At 43.2% G+C, this 24,532-nt stretch overlaps 1 protein-coding gene across 2 annotated transcripts in view; it reads right to left on the bottom strand.

The window, feature by feature from the left end:
- The window catches only part of cdh23 (cadherin-related 23), a 140,576-nt gene that overhangs the window by 72,130 nt on the left and 43,914 nt on the right, over positions 1-24,532 (bottom strand). For both annotated transcript variants that reach the window (XM_070916006.1, XM_070916005.1), the window contains 4 exons: positions 16,632-16,826; positions 16,393-16,521; positions 13,396-13,474; positions 43-155 (listed from right to left, as the gene is read on the bottom strand). In XM_070916006.1, the coding sequence (XP_070772107.1) occupies positions 43-155; positions 13,396-13,474; positions 16,393-16,521; positions 16,632-16,826 (516 nt within the window). The remainder of the gene's footprint in view (positions 1-42; positions 156-13,395; positions 13,475-16,392; positions 16,522-16,631; positions 16,827-24,532) is intronic.

Genomic DNA, 24,532 nt, shown 5'->3' with positions numbered 1-24,532 from the left:
CAGTCTCTCCATCCCCCAACCGCCTCCCATTCAGCAGCTAACCTTGACGGTGAGAGTGAATCCTGCTGAGTAGAGTGGGTTTTCTCTGTCCAGCTGGCCATTCACTGTCAGGGACCCGCTGATGTAGTCCAGGGCAAAAACGCTGTTGGTGTTCCCTAGATGGATGGATGGAGAGAGAGACAGAGATAAGAAAGTGAGAAGGACAAACGAAACTAGCGTTGTGGATAATTCAACATAACCCCTGAGATGCAGCGAGGAGCCTCTGGAAGGCAAGGCGGTGGATGAGCTATGTGCATGTCTCTATTTCATGCAATATGGATACAGCTTTTTCTATGATGTCTTTTGTCTCTCTACCTGCCTTAGGCTGACCCACCACCTCCAACCTGTCCACATGCTGCCTCTCCTGCATCCTTTTGTTTCATCTGACACTGTCGGCCATGCTTCCACTACACCAGCTTCCCCTTCCTCTTCACTTTTTACTGGATGAACAGGGTTAAGTTGCACTGTATATCAATTACAGTTTAACTGTAATTCATCTCATGACAACACAGTCAGTAATTCTGAAGAGATGACAAAAATCCCAAGAACCATGTACAAATCAGCTAATAACTTACCCTGCCTCTAGTAGTGCTCTGGGGCAATGTTTTTAGGAAAGAATCCTCGTGTGTGAGCACATAGACGATGTGATACACATTTCTGTTGGTTTCACGCTATTCTGCTGATTTACAGTTGGTGCTGGTAAAAAGAAGCGTACCAATGCACCAGTAAAGGCAGTGAAGACGACGACTGCTAGCAAGCAAACATGGATGTAAACAATGTAAGATGTAAAATATTTTTAAAATTGGCTTTAAAAATTCTCATTTATATTTGATATGATGATATTTAATCATATCATTAGGTATTGATCGAATCTTTGCAAATTTGCAAATGTAAGTCCTTTCTTCAGTATTTTCTTTTAATTGTAAAACACAATAGACACATAAGAAGTGTGCAAGCGTGCTTTGCAACATGTGTCATGTGTGGAAAGTCCACTACATGCATCCTGGGTAAAAGCCAGAGGACAGGTGAAGAGATGTCTCAGCATATGAGGACGTGTGCAGATGTCCATTTGAAATGTGATCAACAGGATGAGATGACTTCCTTCTAACTCACTTTCAATAATGAAAATACGGTATGCTTGTTTAATCAAATAAGCTAAGCTTCTGCTGAGAAAACAATCCAAACAAACAACCCCAAATTCTGAAACACAAGATACTAAAGCTCAAGACAAGATTGCATACCAGACTGATGGACTACTTTGTTGGCACACTGCACATTTCTCCTGAACTACATCACTTCACATGGGCTGATGAATTACATTAACCTTGTTATAGTCTATACACTCCTTCAAAGAGAGGCATTTCAAATTATGAACACTGCACTGTTCTCATTAACAAGTTCAAGAGTGTCTGGTGGTCTCTATTCACTTCAATTACTCAGGTTAAAATATTAGACTGAGACCCACTTGAGTCCTATTCTCATATTTTCTTATTCCCTCTCTTCCTTTTGAAATTACTGTCTTTCTTGTTAAGTTTCACAACTCTCTTCTTTCCCTCTCAGTCTCGCTCTCTATCAGGCATCTTGTAGCTGTTGCCTGCTAATTACACCCAGCAGATGGAGACAACAAACGAAAATACCTACCCCACCCCACCCACCACACATCGCCTGGTGTCTTCCATCCATCTACTCTCATTCAAAAACACTGAATGTCTTCACAATTTCATTGTGATTCTTTGTGCCTGCAATAAGTGTTGACTGCACCGAAGCCCCTGTGCAATCTTTAGATAGTGGCAGTTCATACATGTGGATGTTATCAGAGCGATCTGCTCAGCGAAAGGCAAACATTGGAGGAGACAGAGCTGTATGAGAGGGCTCAAGTCCACCTGGAGCTAATTCACTTATGCCTTGTTAATACAGACCGCCCTTACCAGCTGACAGCAACTCCTCTGTGCTGCCACAAACTGTATGTGCAACAGGATAATCGCTGGGTGAAAAAAGGGCAAATATGCTCTGAAAAATCATTCCCAGTCTATGTAAAAGTCGAAGGATATATAGATATTCACTCTTGTCAATTACAGATAATTTCATATGTGCAGTTTTGCTGAGGTGTTATTTAATTGAGCATACTACAACACTGAGCATATGTTCGATACAAATAAAGCACAACTTCCTGGACTGAAATTATGTTTCTTTCCTCACTTATTAGTATATGTGACAATGTGCAAAAACCAAATCCAACATGCCTGAAAAAACAGCATTTTCTCTGAATTCACACATGCATTTTCACATTCCTTTTTTGTAAGCAGGGCACACTATGAACCTTGAGCTGGACTTTGAGGGATTAAGAATCCCTCTTTCAGATAGTTTATAGTAATAGCTGAGGTCTAGACTCCAGAGAAACATGGTCAGATGGTAAGTCTACAGTGCACAATGGCTAGGGTCAACAGATTAACCCATGCCTGTGTTCCTCACTCCCCACTCACTGCTCTATTATTGCCCTGTACCATGGCTGGAATGGAGGGGAGGGAAGCTGCAGAACAAAGCGCACAGAGGGGGTGTAGAGGAGAAGAGGCAGGCCAGCAGAGAGAGCAGGGCCCTTGGGTAATTAGCCTGGATTGAGGCCAAAAGGTGGGGAAAGGGATGGAGGTAGCAGAGACAAAAACTACTGCTGATTATATCCAGTTTACATGATCCATTTAATTGTGGGACTGGACAAAAGTGGAAATAGGAATGAAGTGTGACTCCTGCATTACTCAAGGTCTTAACATGATAAAGCCTAACTTAAAAATACACACATGCTGATAAGAATTTATATTAAAGCTATACTACTCCAGAACGATTGGTCAAGATGACATGATGTTTGAATGTGCCTTCCGAAATCATGAAAAGTCAATGTTTCAATTTCCAATCAATTTCATTTTCTGATTATACACCTGTGGTTCAGGTTTGGTTAAGTTTAGGCAAAAAAAGGACAAAAAGGGCTAAGAAAGATCAAAATGGATGGATGGATTAAAATTACTACTTTGTTAAATTTAGGGGACCTTTGTCGGCACGGTTAAAAAAACACCTGGTTAAGGTTAGGGTACTGCTGCAGTCATGACTAAAAGGAACCAACTTTGATAACGTGAAATGAACACCAGTCTGCTGTTTTAAAGTCTGACGTTTTGCTGACTTTGAGGGTCTATAATAATGTCACACCACTTTCTCCTTTGTTACCGAAGGACAGGAGTTATAACTCCTACAGCCGCTAGAGGGCTTTGTCACTTAAATGTGATCGCATGTCGTTTTTTGGCCATTTGCTGAAAACACCGATGCTTGCATTTTTCGTGGGAGGACAGTCTCACAGTTTGGGTAACAGAAAATGAACACTCGTAGAAACAGGAATTTGTCATTTAGCGTCACGCACCAGTGCAAAACAGCTGACACAACATTCATTGCAATACTTCTTTTTGGGCGGGGCAGGCATGAGGTTGATGTTGATAACGATTGGTGGTGGTGGTGGGGGGTAATGTGCACCAGGGACTCAGACCCACTCAGTGTGGGCATCATGCCTCTAAATTGGTTTGTCAGCTTCAGTGGCCTGACTAGCATGCCAATCTACTCCAACAGCCGATCCTTACCCGGACGACTGCGCACTCACCTGGCAAAGCAACGAGTGGCGTTTATACACAAACACACACACACACACACACACACACACACAGACACCTGCAAAAGCACACACGTGGTGTGCTGTAATGTACATGTGCACAGTAACAGCAGACTGTTCTACTCGGTTCTACTCTCTGTATGCATCCGGTAAAGAGGCTTTGACTCACTGCTTCAGGTCCCACAGAACGGCCTTCCACCTCATCTCCGCTGTGTCGAGCTTGACCAGAGAGACAGACTGAAATTACACAGAGTGACTCAAAGGTCCCACTGAGAGGAAAATATAATCATATTCTAATTGCTGATAGAAAGTGTTCTCCAGTGATCTGCCAGGACATTGTGATTAGACCCCCAGGGGGGTGAAAACTGCTGCACACAGATCCGCACTCGCTCAAATCCAGCACAAATAAATGCACTCCTTGCTCCTGGCATTTGATTTTCATATTGAGTGGCTGTGTTTATGAGTTTCATGTGTGTGTTTCTGAATTCTTATGTAGATATAATGTGTGTGTGTGTGTGTGTGTGTGTGTGTGTGTGTGTGTGTGTGTGTGTGTGTGTGTGTCAGAGTGCAAGTGGTGCTAACTGGCAGAGTTTGATTCTATGATGTGAGACTCTGGGGGATTAGCCATGCTCTCACATTACCAACAGTACTGAACTGGAAAATGAGACACCATGCCATGATTTTGTCTAATGTGGAGTACACACTCAAATGCACTCTCACACAACACACACACCAAAATAAATCACAAGCATGCACGCACACACAAACTCACATCAACAGCCATTATTTCCATGTGGTGCAAATTTAGTATGTGCGCAATAGCTTCAATAGCTAGTACTACAATTACAAGATAAAAGTAATCCAAACAGTTTGCCTCTTTGAATAATCTCAGCATTGCCAAAGCATATAAAAAACACGGGTGCGGATTTCGTATCATCTATTGACAAGCACATTTAAATTCTTGTGTCATGAACAATGAAGAGAAGGCTCATTTACTGAGAACAGTTTCCTCATTGAAATTCTCTCCTCCACTTACAAAGAGCAAACGAGAGAGCGCAGAGTGGGAAAAATAGAGAGGCTTGAAATGGGAGAGAGTATATTGACTCGCAAAAGTGGAAAACATACATGTGCAGTTATTATGTGGGGATTGCACAAGAGAACAGAACAAATAAGGCATTTGATCTGATGAGTTCAATCGGACGTGCGACAAGTGGATGACAATGACTTTCTCCGAGCAATGATCTTTTGAGGACAGCCAAAGCAGGAGTTCTCCAAGTGTAATCGCCATGACTAAGCCAGTGACAACTGTTTTCTCTAGTTTGTGACAACACCATGGGGGCGCTGGAACATTCTAGTAATGTGATATGGCATGCAGCCAGTGCTCAGAGTCTTGGGGCTAAGATTTTGTGTACTTTGCTAAATGTACACAAATTAGTGTCACTTTTAAGGATTACGCCTACAGGCAAATCATGTTGATGATGAGGTTTTAGTTATTGTCTTCAAACTACACACTTCTAAATCTAAACGAACAGCTTCTCACATACACCAACTTGCTTGTGCACATGCTTATTGTGTATTGACACACACTCCTCAGTGCATGACAGTTACCAGTGCATATGTATGTGTTTGTGTGTGTGTGTGTGATGAGGAGTGATAATGGCCCTGTGGGTGTCTTGCCATTGGCAGACAAGCTGCATTTCATGAATACTCAATGAACTAGTTTAATCACAAGTTTTTCTTCTAAATAGGTTCAAGGACAAATATTCTAAGAAAATATAAAGCAACTTCCTTTTTTGCCCAGGTATCACTCTCTGTGTGGTTGACAAAGCTGGTTAGATGCACTTTCACTGTTGTTGAGGAGCTCCTGATGCCTCAGCTTTGACTAGCAGCTGCATGTAGAGGAGTTCCCGTTGATCCCCCCCCCCCCCTACATTTCTCTTGATCTTGGAATGGAGAAGTGTCACTTTCATGGCTACCTCCACTTTGTGACAAAATTATGTCTGCTTTATCAAACACCAGCACTGCAAGTGTCACTGCGAGGAACAGAGCGTCATTATGCAGAGCAAATCTATTTTATTCAAATGGTGACTGCGGCCTTAATGGCGCACATTTCCAGAGTTTTATAACTCTAATCTTGAATCTTACTGGGACAGAAAATGGCAGAGAGGACGGGGATACAGTTTAGAAAGTGTGTTGTAATCTTTTGGATTCCGTTTACATTCCTGTCGGATAGGTAGTGCTTTACTTAATGCTCTTCATCAGTGACTTCACAACACAAACTGGGCATGTTTGGTGGAAAAAAAGGGTGTGGGAGGTTCAAGCTATCCCCCCAGTTCCCACCCTCAAGCTATCCCCCCCAGTTCCCATCCTCCCTCTAAGCACTCTGCCCAGTGAACCAGTAGGAGTTGTCTGTTCTATGACTAGGACACAATCCCACACCTGCTTCTCACCAGTCAGCTTGGCCAATTGCATTTAATAAAACGCCGGACAGAGCCTGAGGTGCTCCTACCTGCAACTGAACATGTGTCTCTGCAATGATGGGCAGGGAAATTATTTTAAGGGTTTATGTTTCTTCTTCTCTCTGAGTAATGGTGCACTTATCATTGTACTTCCAGTACTACAGATTCCTGAGAGCTTCCTCTGTTGACTCTGGTTCCAGATGCCACAGTAGAAGCTAAACTGATTCTCAACCTGGTCACAGACACAAAATATCGATCCACAATCTTCAGGTCTCATGGAAAATAATCAGATCCAGAGCTATTGATTGCTGGCTTTGATCTATCAGCTCAGCATGTCACATTCTTTTCAACAGAGCATTGTGCTGGCACTGTAGTCTTATCTCTTCACTTTGTGTGTGTGTGAGAATCTTTGTCTGTGTCTCTAAGAGTAGACTACAGTACTTGGGATATTTTTTGCAGTTTGCTAGACAATACAAAATATGTTTTTGCACACTCTGTACAAAACAACAGCTGGCTGGAAGACAGCAGCAAAGGAAATTGGGTTTGACATCTGGAAATGCGCTTGTTCAGAAGCAGATAGCTTAGGATAACATTTCTCAAAGCCAGCAGCATCCCCTTTATCCTGTAGATAAATGAAAATAAAGGAGAACCTATAGCATCAATAGATAAAGGTGAAATATGTTATTATGTTATTATATTGTTAATATGTTGAAGGTAAATATATGTTAGGGATGTAACATTGCTAAAAACGTTTTGTTTTGAGAGGACAGCAACCAATGTATGAGATCAAGCGCAGAGTGGAGGATTCTGACTGAATCTTGGTAAATGTAATCTAATCTTTTATTTTCTTTATTATTTCTATTTTTCTTTTTAACATAGTATATACCTTAATGTCTGATTTTGCGTATTTTTAAATATTGAATGAAATATTGAATTTCATTCAATTTAGTGTGAATTGTTGAATGCATGTAACTGTGGGATGAAGAGAAGACAGAAGAGATCAACTGAGGAAACCTACTGTATGAAACCTATCATAGGCCAGTGAGGTCTGGACTTGATTGTGAACACAATTGCTAGGCTCTACTAGACTCAACTAGACTTTGGATTGTGTTTTGATCAGTGTCCCGCAGACTATCTGCCTTCTCTAAGAGATTACATAGCAATGGGGCTCGGAGAGCCTCAGAGCGTCTAATTGAAAACCCGGAGAAATCCCAGCGAAGCGGCAGTCACAATAACAACTCTCCATAGAATAACAGGTATTAGCCTTGTCCATATTACAGCATCCCTGCTGATACGAGTTGGGTAGCATGGAATCAGAGCATCGGGGTGTAGCAGTACTGAAGGATAGAGATATGTGTGGAAAGGCAGACGAGGGGAAATAATCGCCTTTACTACTTATCAGTCTGTCCAGGAGGGAAACGGCGCGGCCATACCTGTCTGACCTGTATGCTAGAAGGAGGCTGGAAGACGAGGCCAGTCGTCTCCCTCAGACCTGCTGCACTGGACCTTGTCGTCTGCCTCACTCCTGTGCCAGGGACAGACAGTGTTCACATGCAGTCCCAGACAAAGGCCATGGAAGTCAGTGAATGCCTGTGGCTACACTGTGTCTGTGTGCAATATGTGGTCTCACTCCACAGCCTCCGACAAACTTCAAAATAGTGTAGAATTTTTTAGTAAATAGAAAAATTGAGTTATCATCTTTTATCAATTTAGCCAATTATTCTGCTTGGGTTGCTGCAAATTAAAATCCAATGCGGTCAGGCAAGAGAATGTGAGAACTAGGAGCTGGCTGGCATTGTGACAATTTCTTCACTGCAGTTTCCCGACATGGAGACGATGCAATGAGAAAGCAAGTATCGTCCAAAAGGAAAGAAAAGGGTAGAGATGGAAAAGGGCTTAAGATGGGATTAGTTGTGCTTGCGTGTGACAAAAGAGATAGAAACAAGCACACACAGATAAACAACGGGCTGATATGAAAGGCTCGGGGGATGTCCTTTCATTCTGTGAGACGCTAGGCTGACTTTTATTCTGCTTGTTCTTACACTATCATTACAGCACAGTGGAGAGGCTACACAAACTTTACACAAGGGCTTAACTCTTATCCTAACGGACAGCAATACTCTTGGACAAGACTTGTTGACCTCTAACTCTCTGTAATAGGAATCACAGATAGCCAGGCTCTTTTTACTGAGGTAATGTTTATGTCTATTGGGTCAAATATGGGATATTTTCATATTTCTTAAGAATCATACTTTGACCTCCTTTTTTCCCTTCGTCCTCTGTCCCTCTGTCTGTGTCTGTGTGAAGGGGGGGGGGGGGGGGGGTGGTCTATCCATGTATGTACTTTATGCATGCAGACATCCTCACATGAGCATGTCCTGTGTGCACGTTGTGCCAGAGTGAGTCCATCTGGGCTTTGGAGTGTCAAGTCCCTCAGGTCGTTGGTGTCAGTGAGACTGACCGAGGCTGTCTGTGCTCCTGCCTTTGTCATCCTCGGGGTGGGTTTGAGTGGATAATGGCTGACGTTTTGGGATTGTTTGTCACATACATGTGCAGAGCTGTTGGCCAAAAGCTAAGGTGTAATACACTGTGCATGAGGACAAAAGCTCATTGCAAAAGCTCATTGCTGAAATTGGTTTTGTCAGAAAAACCACTAAGGGTAATTACACTGTTTGATCTTTACCTTTTGTAAAAATGTATCCCTGTGAACAACCACACACCTGCTCTAATCTGTGTTCCAATCAAATCGAGAGAAACAAAGTCGGTATCAAACTGTTGATTGTCTAAAACATCATCCCATTGACGACAATGACTTTCACTATCCTATGTACAAAAAAATGCACATAAGCATTTTGGTCACTAAAAATTATTATTTACAGTTTTTTAACCCCCAGGTGAACTAATATGAAGGTATATTGTACTAAAACATGTAACAACTGGGGGCAAAATGGAAATCATGCTACTCTAAGCCTAGAACTGTTACGTGAAAAGGTCATTTAATATTCCTGACAGTGACTGGAGTCATAGCAACCAGTGAAACAAGACTGAGCAGGCGGATATTTGATTCCCTGAACACATGGTTGCTACTCAAGAGATACCAGAACACCTGGTGAAATCTTCTGCTTCCCTCTCTGCATTTCCTAATGGGTCAATTACCAGCATGAGCCAAGAACAAATTTATATTTTTGAAACAGGATTTTAATGGACATTTAGAGCAACTGTAAAAAGCATCACTTGATATAATATTGCCAGTGGCCAAATTAGACTGGCTGAGACAATGTAATGATGACGAGGGAAAGATCCCATTTTTGTTACACAGAAGATGTGGAGTTCTGTCGGCAGAGAGTTTCAGATCAGGGGAAGTGCATTCGGATTTTATCACGTATCAAATATTTGGCCGAACATTAGCAGTACCAGGAGAGAGCTAGGTAGTAGCGATTATTGCCAGAGCACCTCCATAACTTTTGTCCGATCAATAATGATTTGTCAGTGACTTTGCACAGCTTTTCTCAAATAAAAAGGCCTGCAGAAATTACAAATCCATTAATCACAAAAATCTCTCAGACCCATGATTTAATTTCAGTCCAGCATGCCTCTCAGCAATCTAAGGCATACCAACATGATAACTGGTGGATTAGAACTAAAGAAACTACTTTTTCTTGTTTGTTTAAATGGTTTTGTGCAAATACATATCACATGGTTAATGGTGCTTTTAAGCTGGTCTCTAGGCTTTGGTAATTATACTGTAAACCACAATTGAGACATGCAGGGAAGTATTAAATGCACATTTGGATGTCACTGTTACACGTAAAAAACAGGAAATGTAAGGAGCAATTATAGCAGTATCTACAATGATGAGTGGGTCATTATATGAATATCACCTCTCCAGTGTATGTTTGTTTAGGGCAACAACCATTAAGGGCATGTAATAAATGCCTTATTTTCATTATGAACGGTGGGAGTATTTGTTATTGTAGAAGCATTTTGGGTCCAAAAATAGAATCTTAGTAGCAAAAAGCTTTAATCAGTAGCGGGCTGTGGTTAGAGCTTTTGATATATAATGAGACCAGTAGGTCAGAGGTTTAATAAGGGATACATCATACCCTGTGGACCAGGGATTTACCATCAGAACCACCCCCCTGAATCTCTGCCACCATAACAAACAATAACAACTGCAACCACTGGCGGCAGAGCGCTGCTGTGATGCTATCTCTTGTACACACCAAATCCCAGATCCGCACACTGATTGGAGGAGGGAAAGGAAATCCTCATCTTGAGTCCCACAATCATTAGCATGAATCACAGCTGCAATTAAAACCTCCTTTATCTTAATTACTGAACTAATGAGACGAGTCCCGCAGGAATGAGCCGCATTCTCTGAGGACACTCGGGGTGAGGAGCGGCAAGGCGAGGGAGGCGTTGTACGGAGTCACACTTAAGTCTGCAAACAAGCACGCCCTCACACACTGATCTCACTGCAGCGAGGCTGGATAGACATATGCGCAAGTACACATGTACAAGCACACACACACACACACATGCTTATATCATCTGACAACCTTACCCTCCCACCTTTATCTCCTGGCACTGCATCACCCTTCAACTTCCATTATCTATCAAACTTATAATGATTTTATCAACCCTACAGGCTCCATCTCCATAAGGGTTTAGTGCGGTGCTATAACTCTTGATTTTGCAACGACTGGGAATACATCGCACCACCTAATTAATGTCTTTTTAATGCTCTTCTCCTCTAGAGCTTAACTCAGCCCTTCAACTTTGCAAGAAACACAACACACACAACAATACAACATGTGGCAGCAGACGGTAAGTAAGACTGAGTAGGTGTGTGCACTGAATGGGAGTGTTTGTGGTGAGCTCCATGGAGAAGTGGGCTGGGCTATGGACTGTAAGCACATGCATTAAACCACAAACACTCACAAACTAGTGACTATCTTGCGATGGGATCCCACCAACCGCGACGCCCGTCAACATGTTGACGTTACGACCCATGAGTACTCAGTAGTCATTACTACATTATTACCAGCTGCGACAGCTTGTGTTGTCACCTTGTGACTCTGTGTGTGTGTCAAAATGTGGTCCAGGAGAGACCGACTGCAGTGGAAACTACCGCAGAGGAGGTTTCGAGTACTTTGCCAGGTGTTTTTATGACTTTCTGTGGAAAGATTTTGTCAACACGATAGCGTCACAACTGTGCAACATGCAGTCACGAAACTTTACAGGTGTGTAGTAGAGATCAGACTGAAGGCTGAGTTTGAAGACGACTGTGGTCCGAGCAAGTGCGCTGAAAGTAGGGGGGGTAGGAAGCAGGGAAGGAAGTACACACCTGTAAAGTTTTGTGACTGCATCTTGCATACTAGCGACGTTATTGTGTTGACAAAGTCAGACATAAACAACTGGCAAAGTACTGAAAGCCTCTTCTGTGGTAGTTCCCACTGCAGGTGTCTCCAGGACCACATTTTGCCATGATGACACACACACACACATAGATTCACAAGGTGAAAACAATACCAGACACGCGCTGTTGCAGCTGGTAATAATTCATGACTGCGCACATGCTCACATGCATTCACACACACGGGGTCAAATTCCTTTGTTCAGCTGTGAGGTCAGGCGGTGACTCAGCAGATGGCAGAACAATGAATATCTTCATCACCCAAAATTCCCATGGTGCGCCAGGCTTATCAAGCAGGGCCAGCCCTTATCAGCCAGCTGGCAATACTGGAGGCACTGATGTCCTTCCATCCTGACCATCCTGGGCTTGACAGGGGGCATGCAGAGTTTAAAGGATATAGTCCACACACGGCTGTAATCCTCCCAACTGGTGTTTATTTTCACCACACAGATCAATGTTGCAGACCTGAAGGATCTTAAAGTTTGTCCTTCAGGATTGAAACGTTGATTGTGGTGAGAATAAGTACCCTATGGGGGTATTAAAGCGGTATTACATCAGTGCATGGGCCGCTGAGTCAAAAGTGGTGTGTTTTATCTTAATAAGAATATGGCGTTTACTAGGAGAAGTAGCATCTTCCAGAATCTCTTACAGAAAAACAGCCACATCCTGATCCACAGGTTCCACAGGATTGCAAATAAGGTTTTACAACAGTGCAGTGTCTTTAAAGTTTTCAGACCAAATTCCCAGACCTGAGACAACCTGAGAGGGAGAAGTTAATGAAGAACGTTCTCCTGGTAACACTGAAGTGTCATTAAGCAAACACACAAAACATTCAACAAGTAACATTACTGAAAGGTCGAGAGTAAAACACATTAAGGTACAGCACAGACAGACAAATACGCATAAAACAACAACTCAACCGACACTTAATGATTTTTCCACTTGCTGTTCTTCCCCAAAACATAATTTCTGACATTAAAAGTTTATGACCAATTCGTTTCTTCATCCTGCAAACTTACCAAAGGGATTTGGAATAACTTCTGTATTTTCATGTAATTACATAGATAAGGCTAAATAACAAGATACCTGTCTTATAGTGACAATACTAGATATGGATCAGCACCAAAATCTAACTTAGAGCTCCTTGCCCAAAGGTGAATCTGTCCACCAAGTTTCATGGAAATCTGTTCGTGAGTTTTTGAGATATCCTCCTGGCAGACAGACAGACAGACAGACAAAGTAACTGGCAGGCACAAACATCTCATCCTTGGCAGAGGTAAGAAAACTCAGTTCAGGAGTATTAAAGTAGGATCACTGCTATAGCCTTATCAGCACCGTGCAAACTGTAGCTTCCTCCTGTCTTCTTTAAAGTAAAACTCTCAGGTAAACCAACACCAACACCAGTTATGGATTTTAGGAGAGGGCCCAATATGGCGGTCATTAGCACTGACACTTTATATCAATACATTTTATCTGGACTGTGTGTGTGACATGTCTAATAAAACAATCAAAACAACACAAGTAGGAAATCACCCTCTGCTGCCAAAGGTAAAATGTGTCAGTCTGACTAACCATAATCCTGTTTTGATGGCATGAGCCAACTTGTGAATGATAACACTAAATGAAGGCTGACTTCCGCACAACTGCACCAAACAGTGATTAATAACTGCTTGCGGGCAAGCCTATATTCTCCAATTCTGAGGCGCCGCTCTCTGCAGTTATTGACTGTTGTGCTTGATGAGACTTGTCTATTATTGCTGTGGGATTATGATAAGAAGTGATCGATTCCCCTCTCTGTGCTGTGGATGTCAGATTGATTATGTGACTCAGACCTGAGATGATGGTGTAGCCGATGCCTCTCGGTCGGCCGAGATCCTGGTCAATGGCTGTTATCTTCCGCACTTCGTATCCCTGCAGAGACACACACACAAGACACACTGTATAAGATGCATGCAATCTTCACAGCTGCATTTTTGATAATTTCTACAGTTTTCACTTTAATCCGACCTGTTACCAATGACAAGAAACCTAGTATCACAGCAAACAGCTATGCAAATTAAATAATCAGATTCCTGTTTTATGGTTTTTGTCCTCTGCTATGTGCACATAATTACTCTTTGCCTTTATCATATTGTAAAAAAACATCATTTCAAACACATCAGTGAAATCTGTAACTGGAGCATCAACATGAAGACACAGTATTCCCACTCAGATACAGATGAGTGCTTCTCTCCCACCACATTTGAAACATAGGAGCACTGTATTTCCACATTAACATAAAGATGTGTCATTTTAGTATGTTATTAGGGTTGATTGCTCCCTTCATTGTTTCAAAATGCTCCAGCGGGGCCAATGAGACTGCAACTCAACAAAACCAGTGTGACAGTTGAAAAAAAAAAGTAGAAAAAGAAAGAGAGAGAGAAAGAAATCTGTTTGAAAAGTCTTTGATCCGCTGAGCTTTCTCAGCCTTCGTGCCTCAATCAGACACGGTGGTGATACTTAAAAACCACTGTGCTGCAGTGAGAGATGGAGAGACCCTCCCTACTTCCCAATTTCCTTCCTTCTCTCCTCCTCCCACCCTACTTCACTCCCTCATTCACACCCCCTTAGCTCTCTCACTCACACCCAAGCAAGCTGCCTCCCATTGATCCTGCAAATTGTGTCTAAGGCGTGTTTATGCTCCATTTCTGCCAAAGCATCTCCTGTCATTGACCAATTACAGCAGAATCAATTACAAGCCTTTTAGAGAGACTGATTCACACCAGTCACTAGCTGAGAGGGAAACACACACACACACATCAGTACATCTCCCCAAACTGCAGCCAACCCTCCTCGAAATCCTTTCATTTCTAGCTATACAGTGCATTACCCCCCCAACCCATTCTCCTTTTCTCTCTCTCTCCTCATTGATTTGACAGCCAAATTGTGTTTGTCCTAGAAGGGGCTTAAACGTCAGTCCAAGCAGCATGGATTCACGGCTATAACAGCTGAAAACCTTGCCCTGTGATTTCGTCTGAAGAAAAAAAAGAAATTCTTCTACTCCTTTGTCAAAGTTTTCTACAGATGACGGGTTGATTGGCTGGAGAAAAAGAGAAAGACAGACACAGAGAAACAAACAGGAACTGAGAGGCAGACATGGAGGTTTTTTTTTGTATGTGTGTGAATGCGTGCGCACTCACACCTTTGAGAAATGACCTATGACAGGGATCCAAGTTTGATATCCCTGTACGTGTAAATGTCACGGGCCTTGAGAACAGTTGACACTCGTCCCGTCACTGTACGCCCTCGGCTTATCACCGCCCAACACTGCCTAATGGAAATGACACATGCCTGTTAAAATAGCACATGAGGGCATCGCGAGTGTGTGTGTGTGTGTGTGTGTGTGTGTGTGTGTGTGTGTGTGTGTGTGTGTGTGTGTGTGTGTGTGTGTGTGTGTGTGTGTGTGTGTGTGTACAAGCGCAATGGAACTGTTGGCCTGTATTTCTGCGTCTCACTTTAAGCGCTGTTGTTATCCTGTCTATATCTGTTGTGGGGTCAAAGGGGCTCGGTAACAGATTTTAGTTGCACGCCCGCTGTGACCTCCTCCTGCAGCATCGCAGTAATAGGATTATACACCGCCCCCTACTGTTAGAGGCAAGAGCTACAACACTCCAAGGCAGTATTACTGAGGCTTAATGCTGCTTAGCTGCTGTGAGAAATGTGGAATCCACACACCAATGTCAACTTTGTGATCCGACGTAAAGCCGCTCTTTTTTAACTCTCTCCTCTCTCTTACATCATCCAACTTTTTCCTTTCACCTTGTTTAATTTCACCCCAACATCTCTTTCTCTTTATACCCCCCCCCCCCCCCCCCCCGTTGTGACCTTCCTCGTGACAGTTGATGAATCAGAGAGTCGGGAAGACACCGGGCGTGACAGAGTCGACGCCCCGTTAATATGCATGCAAATGTAGCACTTGACATTTCTACTACGGCGCGTGCAGGCCTGGGACGAGGGATGAGCAGGGTGGGTGTTTGAGTGGGGGAAGGCTGGGTTGGGTGAGTCACGGGAGACACTTAGGGAGAGACAGAATGAAAACCGATAGAGAGAGAGAGAGGGAGAGAGCAGAAATAAGGACGGACAGTATTATGCCCCTGTGTGTAATTCCCCGTCTACGAGGGGAAACATCAATAGCTGGACCATTAGCCACCTGGGAACCTGAGTTTAGAGAGCTGAGTCAGGGGAGTGAACATAATGGTGTACAGGGAAACAGACACTCAGTGTATTGGATACACATTACAAACCTACTTGCAATAAAGACAAAGGTAAGGTCATGGTGGGACTTCACTGCTAACTACTTCATACAATACACAGACTTCATACTTCACACACATGCAGCACATGAGGTAGCATGGTGAGATAAATCCTATAGCCCCAGTGACCTTTGCTAGAGGTCTCACATCTCTGAAGCAGGACTGTAAATCTCCCACAGTAATTACAGTCTCCAACACCTGCAGTGCTGTATGTAGGGGCCCAGGGCTGAGTTTGGGTGTGTGTGGGTTCCTGGGGGGGAGGATGAGAGGTGAGGCTGATAATAACTCAGACCTCTGTTTTTAACTATACTTCTCTTGCCCCTGCTCCAAACACCTCCTGAATAATCAAAGAGGAGTATGAGCACGGGACAGGAGGAGCTGGGGATGAGCAATGAGGTGAAAGATAAGTGGAACATGGTGGCAACAGAGAAGGATGGGAGAGAAAGAAATGGACAGATAGCAGGGTTTCACATAAAAGCTGCATGAATGGGACACAAGCTATGGCAGCGTGATGTCAGGTGGGATTGTGTTACTGACCAGGGGAATGTCCTCCTCTATGTTGGTACTGTAGGGTAGATTGGTGAAAATGGGGTCCATGTCCTGGACATCAGTGATGGAGATAGCTAAGTTGGCAAGCCGGGACAGAGGTCTCATTTTGTCTTGATCCTGTTAGAAACAAAAGCAAAAGTTCAACATATGCATGTGAATTAATTTGACTGAGATTATTGGGTCTGTGCTCATGTAGACAGACAAATTTCCCTTGTGTGTGTGCTGACCGTGGCGTTGACGGTGAGCTGGTACGCGGAGGTTGTCTCGTAGTCCAGGGGTTTGATGACGGTGACGGTGCCTCGGGCCCCATCGATGGCAAAGAAGGGAGAAGTCGGCTGGAAGGAGAAGAGGACGCTGCCTCCGGTGCCCTGGTCTGGATCTGTGGCGTTCACCATGAACACTGATCTGCCCACCGGTGTGTTCTGAAAGACACATTCAAGCAGACAGACACACACACGTGCAAGTGTTGGCATTGAGTACAGGCAAACAGCAAGACAGGTACAAGTCAAGTCCTGATTTACACTGTAGTAGAATTTTCTTTTAGTTATTACAGACAGAAATGCTCAGGATGAATACTAATATACAACTGCTGAAGTAGGGACTGAACGTATGACCTTTATGTGGTTTACACAGAAGCCTCATCTAACTACAAAGCCACAGAGGACAATTTAATTTAGTCGTAGTTTTTGGAACACAATGTCCTAGTTGTGACTGTGATTATGAATATTCTTCCCCTGCAGCTACTCCCCCAAATCATGACTGCAAATAACAATGTATTCTTGGTTAATCTGGATAAATGAGAGCAATGATTAACATGGCTGCTTCGATCACTCATGATTGGTTACTGGCCAATGGGTTGAATCAGAAATTCTTCAGTGGCTCCAAATGGAAGAGCACACACTGTATGTTCTTATTATTTACCATCCTGGATACCAAATGGACAAAAGAGGAAAAAAATTTAACACAGCTGAATCCAACTTGCTCACTACTATATATAAAAACTTCTCCTGAATAGTTCAGTCATCATTCACTCACACCCACACATCCGGTGAGGTTTGTAAGACTACAGTATCGAGCAGCATCAGAGATAATGAGACAAATGTCGAAGCCACCTAGCAACTCTTTTACTATAAACCCCTCGGAGAAGTTTGTTTTGCAGCTCAAAAAAGACTCTCATTAACATTTCCTCGCTGTGTGGTGGTTGTACAAACTTCACTCTTCAACTGATATGGGGGTGAAAAGATAATGACTACATTTTCATTTTCCGAGCTGAACTTTTCTTATCACTTCCTGTGCATTGAGATGGTTTCAGAAGAGTGACCATACCCAGCTGGCAGTTTAATTTGGGCACACAGGACACATTTCTGGCATCTCTGTTAGGCAGAATGAAACACTCTTGTCGGTTGTTGTCCGCCTCACTTTGTGACTTCCTCTGATAAAACATATTTTACTCTCACAATAGTGCAACTTCAATGGCATACGGATATCCTATTGTCAGAAAATATTTGTTGCACCTTGTTATCTGTAAATATAAGCCATCTGTGTTGCCCCCTAAAATTGCCTCGGGTATCTCAAAGCTAAGAGTTAAGAAATCAACTGGGCAGAAAGGCTGCACAATGCCACATCAGAGTACTGTTTGTCTTGGCCATGGTCAGTGTCCAAACCTGGCAAGAGGAAAAAGAGGAGACCATATAAAGAAACAGTCTCCAGGTATTGCAGAGCAGCTTGTCTCTTTTTGAGGAACATCCTCATTAATTGGAATTTTATTTCAAAACAGCCACACACACAATTAATAAGAAATAAGAATGCCTACAGATACAAGAAAAAAAGGTAGTGTGGGGGGGTGGGACAAATTCCAGGTAATATTACTGGAAAGAAATGCTTGCACAAGGCCCCTATTCTCCCCCTCTCTTTTGTCACTGACACACTCACCTGCGCACACACATGGTCCAGAGTGTGCGGCCTTGTTTACTGCAGGGGGAGAGTGTGACCACATGGGGAGGTCATGGTGTTGAACTGAGCTGGGCCCTGAGCCAAAGCTAAAGTGACACAGTAAAAGAGCAGTTGACCCCACTGGTGTCAGGGGAGTGTGGAGGTGTATCTGCATGTGTGTGTGTGTGAGTGTGTGTGTACAAACTACCTTGTGCTTTTGTCTTGGTGTGTCAGAGTCTATAAAACTGTGTGTTTGTGTGTGAATGCTTGGGTTAGAACATTTGTATGTTTGCTTGGGCAGTACAAACATGTGGGACGACACACTGTCTGGTGACGTGTGTATTTGTAATTTGTGTAGCAAAATGTGTGTGGGTGGGTGTCTGTGTGACTTAGACCTCTTGACCCACTGTCTTACTCTCAAGGACAGGGGGCCACCCCCCAGGCAGCACAACAACATAACAGCAAGGAAAGGCTAACTGCCTCTGTCTACATGACTTTACATTACAGCTGCTGCACATACACCCCCCTCTGTCTCTCTGCTGCCATTCTACTCCCTCGATTTATCCCCCTTAACTCTCTCCCATTGGTCTCTACACATGCATGAGCAGCGCTGGAAACTGGTCTGTCTAACCAGATTAAGACAGATTGCCACATGGGAATTGAGGGACGGAAAGAGGAGAGGGATCCGAGTAGTGTAGCTGCAGGGGCACACGAGGAGAGCAACAGATGCCAGAGAGAGCAACAGATATCACAGGGCTCAGCTTCTCAACCTGGTTGGAACACGCATTGTGTCGTCTGATGTATTCAGACAGGGTTGCAGGTCATTTCTGAGACTGATGCATTAAAAGTTAATGTATTTTAGATTAAAATAAGATGATCACATGATTCTGAAAATCAGAAATGCTAGGGTATATCAGGGTTTTTCCTGTCTCTTTGGATCTTAGGTGGGTACACCCCAAACCTCCACCACCAACTCTTGAATTAAATGATGTTTTTTAGTGCTGTTAAGGAAAAGCAGTGTGGCTATTGGTGTGACAGAAGAAAACAAGCAAGCAGGAAGTCCCTGTTATTACTGAAGTAAAACATCTCTTGCCAGAAAAAGAGGAATAACCAAAAGAAGAACTAGACTTAACAAGCTCTTTGGTAAGTCAGCCAGTTTCCCATATTCTGCTCTGCTCTGGTCCCCGAGAAGCTCCACTGCAGCACTTAAAGTGTAGCTGAAGCAAATCTCATCGATAGTGGCTGAGTGAAGGGAACAGAGTTACTAATCCACTCCCCCACAACAATAACTGCAGTTGAATAAACATCTAAGCTGCATTGCTCTGATATATTTATTATGCTTGTCAAGTTGTCTGCTTACGAGAGAACTGGAAACACCTGTAAAGGTACCCCACAGCCTGCAGCATGACACTGGAGCACAGGCACAAATTAAATGGATAAAAATAAAATCAAACTCTAGGTGAATTAATTAAATAATCCTGCTTGTGCTTGTTTGTGTGTGCGCACTCATATACCTGCATGTGTGTCTGGCATGTTTGTCTGCTTTATCAACTTTGCTTTGATGTTCAGGAGGCAGTTTGACAGTTGAGCATTAGGTGAGTGTGTGTGTGTGTGTGTACCTCTTTTTGGAAAGAGTAGGAGTGTGTGTGGATGAGATCTGGATGTGTGTGTGGAGAAAGAGTGTGTGTGATGTGATGTATAATTTTCCTCCCCTAAAGCATGCCAGTTTCTATCTCTCTCTACACAGCAGCCTGTGAAACAATGACTCATTAACACCGCCCAGTGTCAAATGCCACAAGGATCAGTAAATAACGTCACACACACTCGAATAAGTAAACACACACACACACACACACACCAGTTTTGATCTCCCAGATTTGACAGAGCCACGGTGTTCAAAGCAGGTCAAGCAACAACAGTTCAAAGCTTTGCTGAGAAGCACAGATGACCAACTCTCGACAGTATGTGTCAGTGTGCCAGCGTGCTACTTCAGAGGTTAGCAGGCTTGGCTGTGCAGGTGAAGATCGTCTTTGAGCTGCTATTACTGCAGACCCTGGAGGCTCTGATGCCTGCTAACAAAATCACAACATAACTCTTACCCATTCACCTTATTCTTTCTTATCTTCTTGTTTTCCCTGTATCCCCCCTGGAATGCTTTCAAGGTCAAAACGCTCCGTTTGTATAAGCGGTGCATTTCAATCCAAAGAAACAATAAAGCAACTTATTGGACTGGATCATCAGCTTCTCATGATGAATTCTCTTCCTTCCAGCAGTCCACCACTACAGAGAGCACTACAGCCTCTCAGCTCACCATGGAGCCATCAGACCTATTGTCTTCTGCTTGGCCTTTTGTACCTTCCACTGGGTCTTAATAGCCTCGCCATCAGGCCGTTGATTGGACCCGTGTGATGCCGGGTACAAATCAATGTGTGTGACCAGGCGCAAAATGCAAGGCAGTGAATCCCTCTGTTTTTATTATCCTATAAGACTGTCCAATTACTTCTCCATAAACAAGTCAGACGATAAAGAATGCCCAGCAAGGATTGGTGAGACCAGTGGCTGCTCAACTGTTTACCACTGCGTGCTAGTTGAGAAGCACTGTATGGGTCACTACCTATTCCTGCACAAGTGCAAAATCCAATTGGTTAGCCATGACTCATATTCCTGCATATATGCCTTGACAGTGCTTTGTAGCCTTTGAATAAACGGGGGCTATTTCCTTTGGGAAGCAGAATGTTAAGTGGTGAGACAGTTGGAGAGGGATGAAGAGAGTTCCCTGCTGCGTCTTATCTGAAGTGCACTGCAGGAATCGTCCTCTTCTCCCTCTGAGAGCCACTACTTATGGAAGGAGAGGAGGAGGAGAGACATACAGTTTGCTGCTTCAGTGTTTTTAGATGTTTTTGTCAGATGTTACTATAGTATACTGAAGTATAATTACAAGCATTTCATAAGTGTCAAAGGCTTTTATTGACAATTACATTGAGTTTATGCAAAGAGTCAATGTTTGCAGTGTTTTCAAGACCTCTGCAATTCGCCCTGGCATGCTGTCAATCAACTTCTGGGCCACATCCTGACTGATGGCAGCCCATTCTTGCATAATCAATGCTTGGAGTTTGTCAGAATGTGTGGGGTTTTGTTTGTCCACCCGCCTTTAGAGGACTGACCACAAGTTCTCAATGGGATTAAGGTCTGGGGAGTTTCCTGGCCATGGACCCAAAATTTCGATGTTTTGTTCCCCGAGCCACTTAGTTATCACTTTTGCCTTATGGCAAGGTGCTCCATCATGCTGGAAAAGGCATTGATCGTCACCAAACTGTTCTTGGATGGTTGGGAAAAGTTGCTCTCAGAGGATGTTTTGGTACCATTCTTTATTCATGGCTGTGTTCTTAGGCAAAATTGTGAGTGAGCCCACTCCCTTGGCTGAGAAGCAACCCCACATATGAATGGTCTCAGGATGCTTTACTGTTGGCATGACACAGGACTGATGGTAGCGCTCACTTTTTCTTCTCCGGACAAGCTTTTTTCCGGATGCCCTAAACAATTGGAAAGGGGATTCATCAGAGAAAATGACTTTACCCCAGTCCTCAGTAGTCCAATCCCTGTACCTTTTGCAGAATATCAGTCTGTCCCTGATGTTTTTCTGGGAGAGAAGTGGCTTCTTTGCTGCCCTTCTTGACACCCGGCCATCCTCCAAAAGTCTTCGCCTCACTGTGCGTGCAGATGCACTCACACCTGCCTGCTGCCATTCCTGAGCAAGCTCTGCACTGGTGGTGCCCCGATCCTGCAGCTGAATCAACTTTAGGAGACGGTCCTGGCGCTTGCTGGACTTTCTTGGGCGCCCTGAAGCCTTTTTCACAACAATTGAACTTCTCTCCTTGAAGTTCTTGATGATCCGATAAATGGTTGATTTTAGGTGCAATCTTACTAGCAGCAATACCCTTGCCTGTGAAGCCCTTTTTGTGCAAAGCAATGATGACTGCACGTGTTTCCTTGCAGGTAACCATGGTTAACAGAGGAAGTACAATGATTTCAAGCACCACCCTCCTTTTAAAGCTTCCAGTCTGTTATTCTAACTCAATCAGCATGACAGAGTGATCTCCAGCCTCGTCCTCGTCAACACTCTCACCTGTGTTAACGAGAGAATCACAGACATGATGTCAGCTGGTCCTGTTGTGGCAGGGCTGAAATGCAGTGGAAATGTTTTTTGTGGGATTAAGTTCATTTTTATGGCAAAGAGGGACTTTGCAATTAATTGCATTTCATCTGATCTCTCTTCATAACATTCTGGAGTATATGCAAATTGCCATCATAAAAACTGAGGCAGCAGACTTTGTGAAAATTAATATTTGTGTCATTCTCAAAACTTTTGGCCACGGCTGTACTGTAGAGGGTACAGACAGAGACAGAGAGACAGAGCTTACGTTTTGTTTGAGACTATTCAGACCCATTGTTGCATTATAAACCTAATGGATAATTCACTTAATGTTGCCATGAATTTACTCTTGATACTTCATAACAATGCTGATACATTTTACAAACAAGTATTTAGACCATTGACTATTACACTACCAGTTGATTTTTGTTGTTTATGATCCGCTTTTATTTGATCATAATTGAAATATGTCCACAACTTGATTAAAGGCCACCAGCGGGAAATTCAGCAGATTGGACATGAATTACAGGCACACACCATTGTAAACAAGGTCCCATAGTCCACAGTACATACAGTACCAGAGCAAGAAAGCCCTCAAGTCCAAAGAACTCTCACTAGAGGTCCAAGACAGGTCTGAAGATGAAGTCATGATATGGTATTGCGTGTAGTTTGATGGTGAGGAAGTAACATTACATTACAGTAACACACAAAATAAAAATAGAGTGAAGGAGTCAGATTTTTTTTCAAACCAAGTGCAGGCACAAAAGGAGGAACATGAATGTCAGAACGGAGAGAGAAAATGACAGACTACGAGTTGTAAAGAGATTGAGAAGAACAAAGACTGAGAGGAAGACAGACGGTGAGAGAAGAGAAAGAAGGCAAGGGCACATATATGATATGAGCATATGAAAGTGAAAGCCTGTCACTCACAGCCATGAGACATCTCTAATAAAAAAGGGGAGTCCCTATTCACTTTTAACTGTGCCTCTGCTGTATAATATGGTGTTTGCACTGCTGTCTCTACTGCCTGGGTTGAGGGCAGCAGTGGAGTGCTTGTCTCCTGTGGGCCAAATTTCAGGTTCAACATGACAGGGAGACTTCTGGGGCCCTGGAGACTCAAGGCTGGCCAGACCTCAGAACTACACGGCCCAGCTTCTCTCTGGGACCTTGAGGGATGACAGGGGCTGAAGTCCACTGAGGGCTGAGGCTTTAAGTGTAATGGATTCCAGTGGTTAAACGTCAGCCCTCTCCTCTAGGAAGTCCTTGAGGGAGTAGTCGCCACAGTGTGTGATGATGCTCTGTCCAACGACAACTTAGTTTAAGTCATTTATATGTCACTCCAGAGATGGAAGAACTGCGGCCAAATTCACTCAGACTGCAGTGTAAAGGCAAATTATGCTCTTCAGGTGCACAAGCTAAAAGCCCCAAATTAGTGTATGATTTGTTCAAAAAAATTATGCAAATCACCCAAACACAACTCGCAATGGAGAAGTGAGTATAGCGCTATTGAAAGCATAGTGAGAGGAGACAGAAATTCTTAGCATTCTGCATAACATACGAAAGAATAGTCAGTCTGAATGTGAAAGATCAAGGGTTTATAAGGAAATTATAAACATCTTGTCACTGTTACTCATTAAAAAATGACTGCAAAAGTAATACTTCTACTCTGCACTTTCCCTTCTCTCTAAGGAAATGTAGATGAGTCTCCATCAGCTATGGAATTTATGCCATAATGCCTGTATTTTATTTTAACAATGTGGAGGATAAACACGTTTCCATCACAGCTGGTTAGTATTCTTCTGTTCATCTGCTAAGTGCATATTGGATGCATTCATTACCATTTTTGACAATCAAACTCAAGTTAATTCATTACCCAAAAAATGACCTTAAAAAGCCCTAAGTACTATTTCAGATCCATGCCAGCATCACTTTCCATGCTTAAGGACTTAATTTGCTCAGGAGTTTCTTATCTATTATATTTATAACAACACATTGATTTTGTGCTCAGAAAACGCCACGTATTCAACCTGAGATTTTATAACC

The sequence above is a fragment of the Enoplosus armatus genome, chromosome 12 (genome assembly GCF_043641665.1).
Source record: "Enoplosus armatus isolate fEnoArm2 chromosome 12, fEnoArm2.hap1, whole genome shotgun sequence".
NCBI lineage: Eukaryota > Metazoa > Chordata > Actinopteri > Centrarchiformes > Enoplosidae > Enoplosus > Enoplosus armatus.
This window is presented reverse-complemented; position numbering and strand designations above follow the sequence as displayed.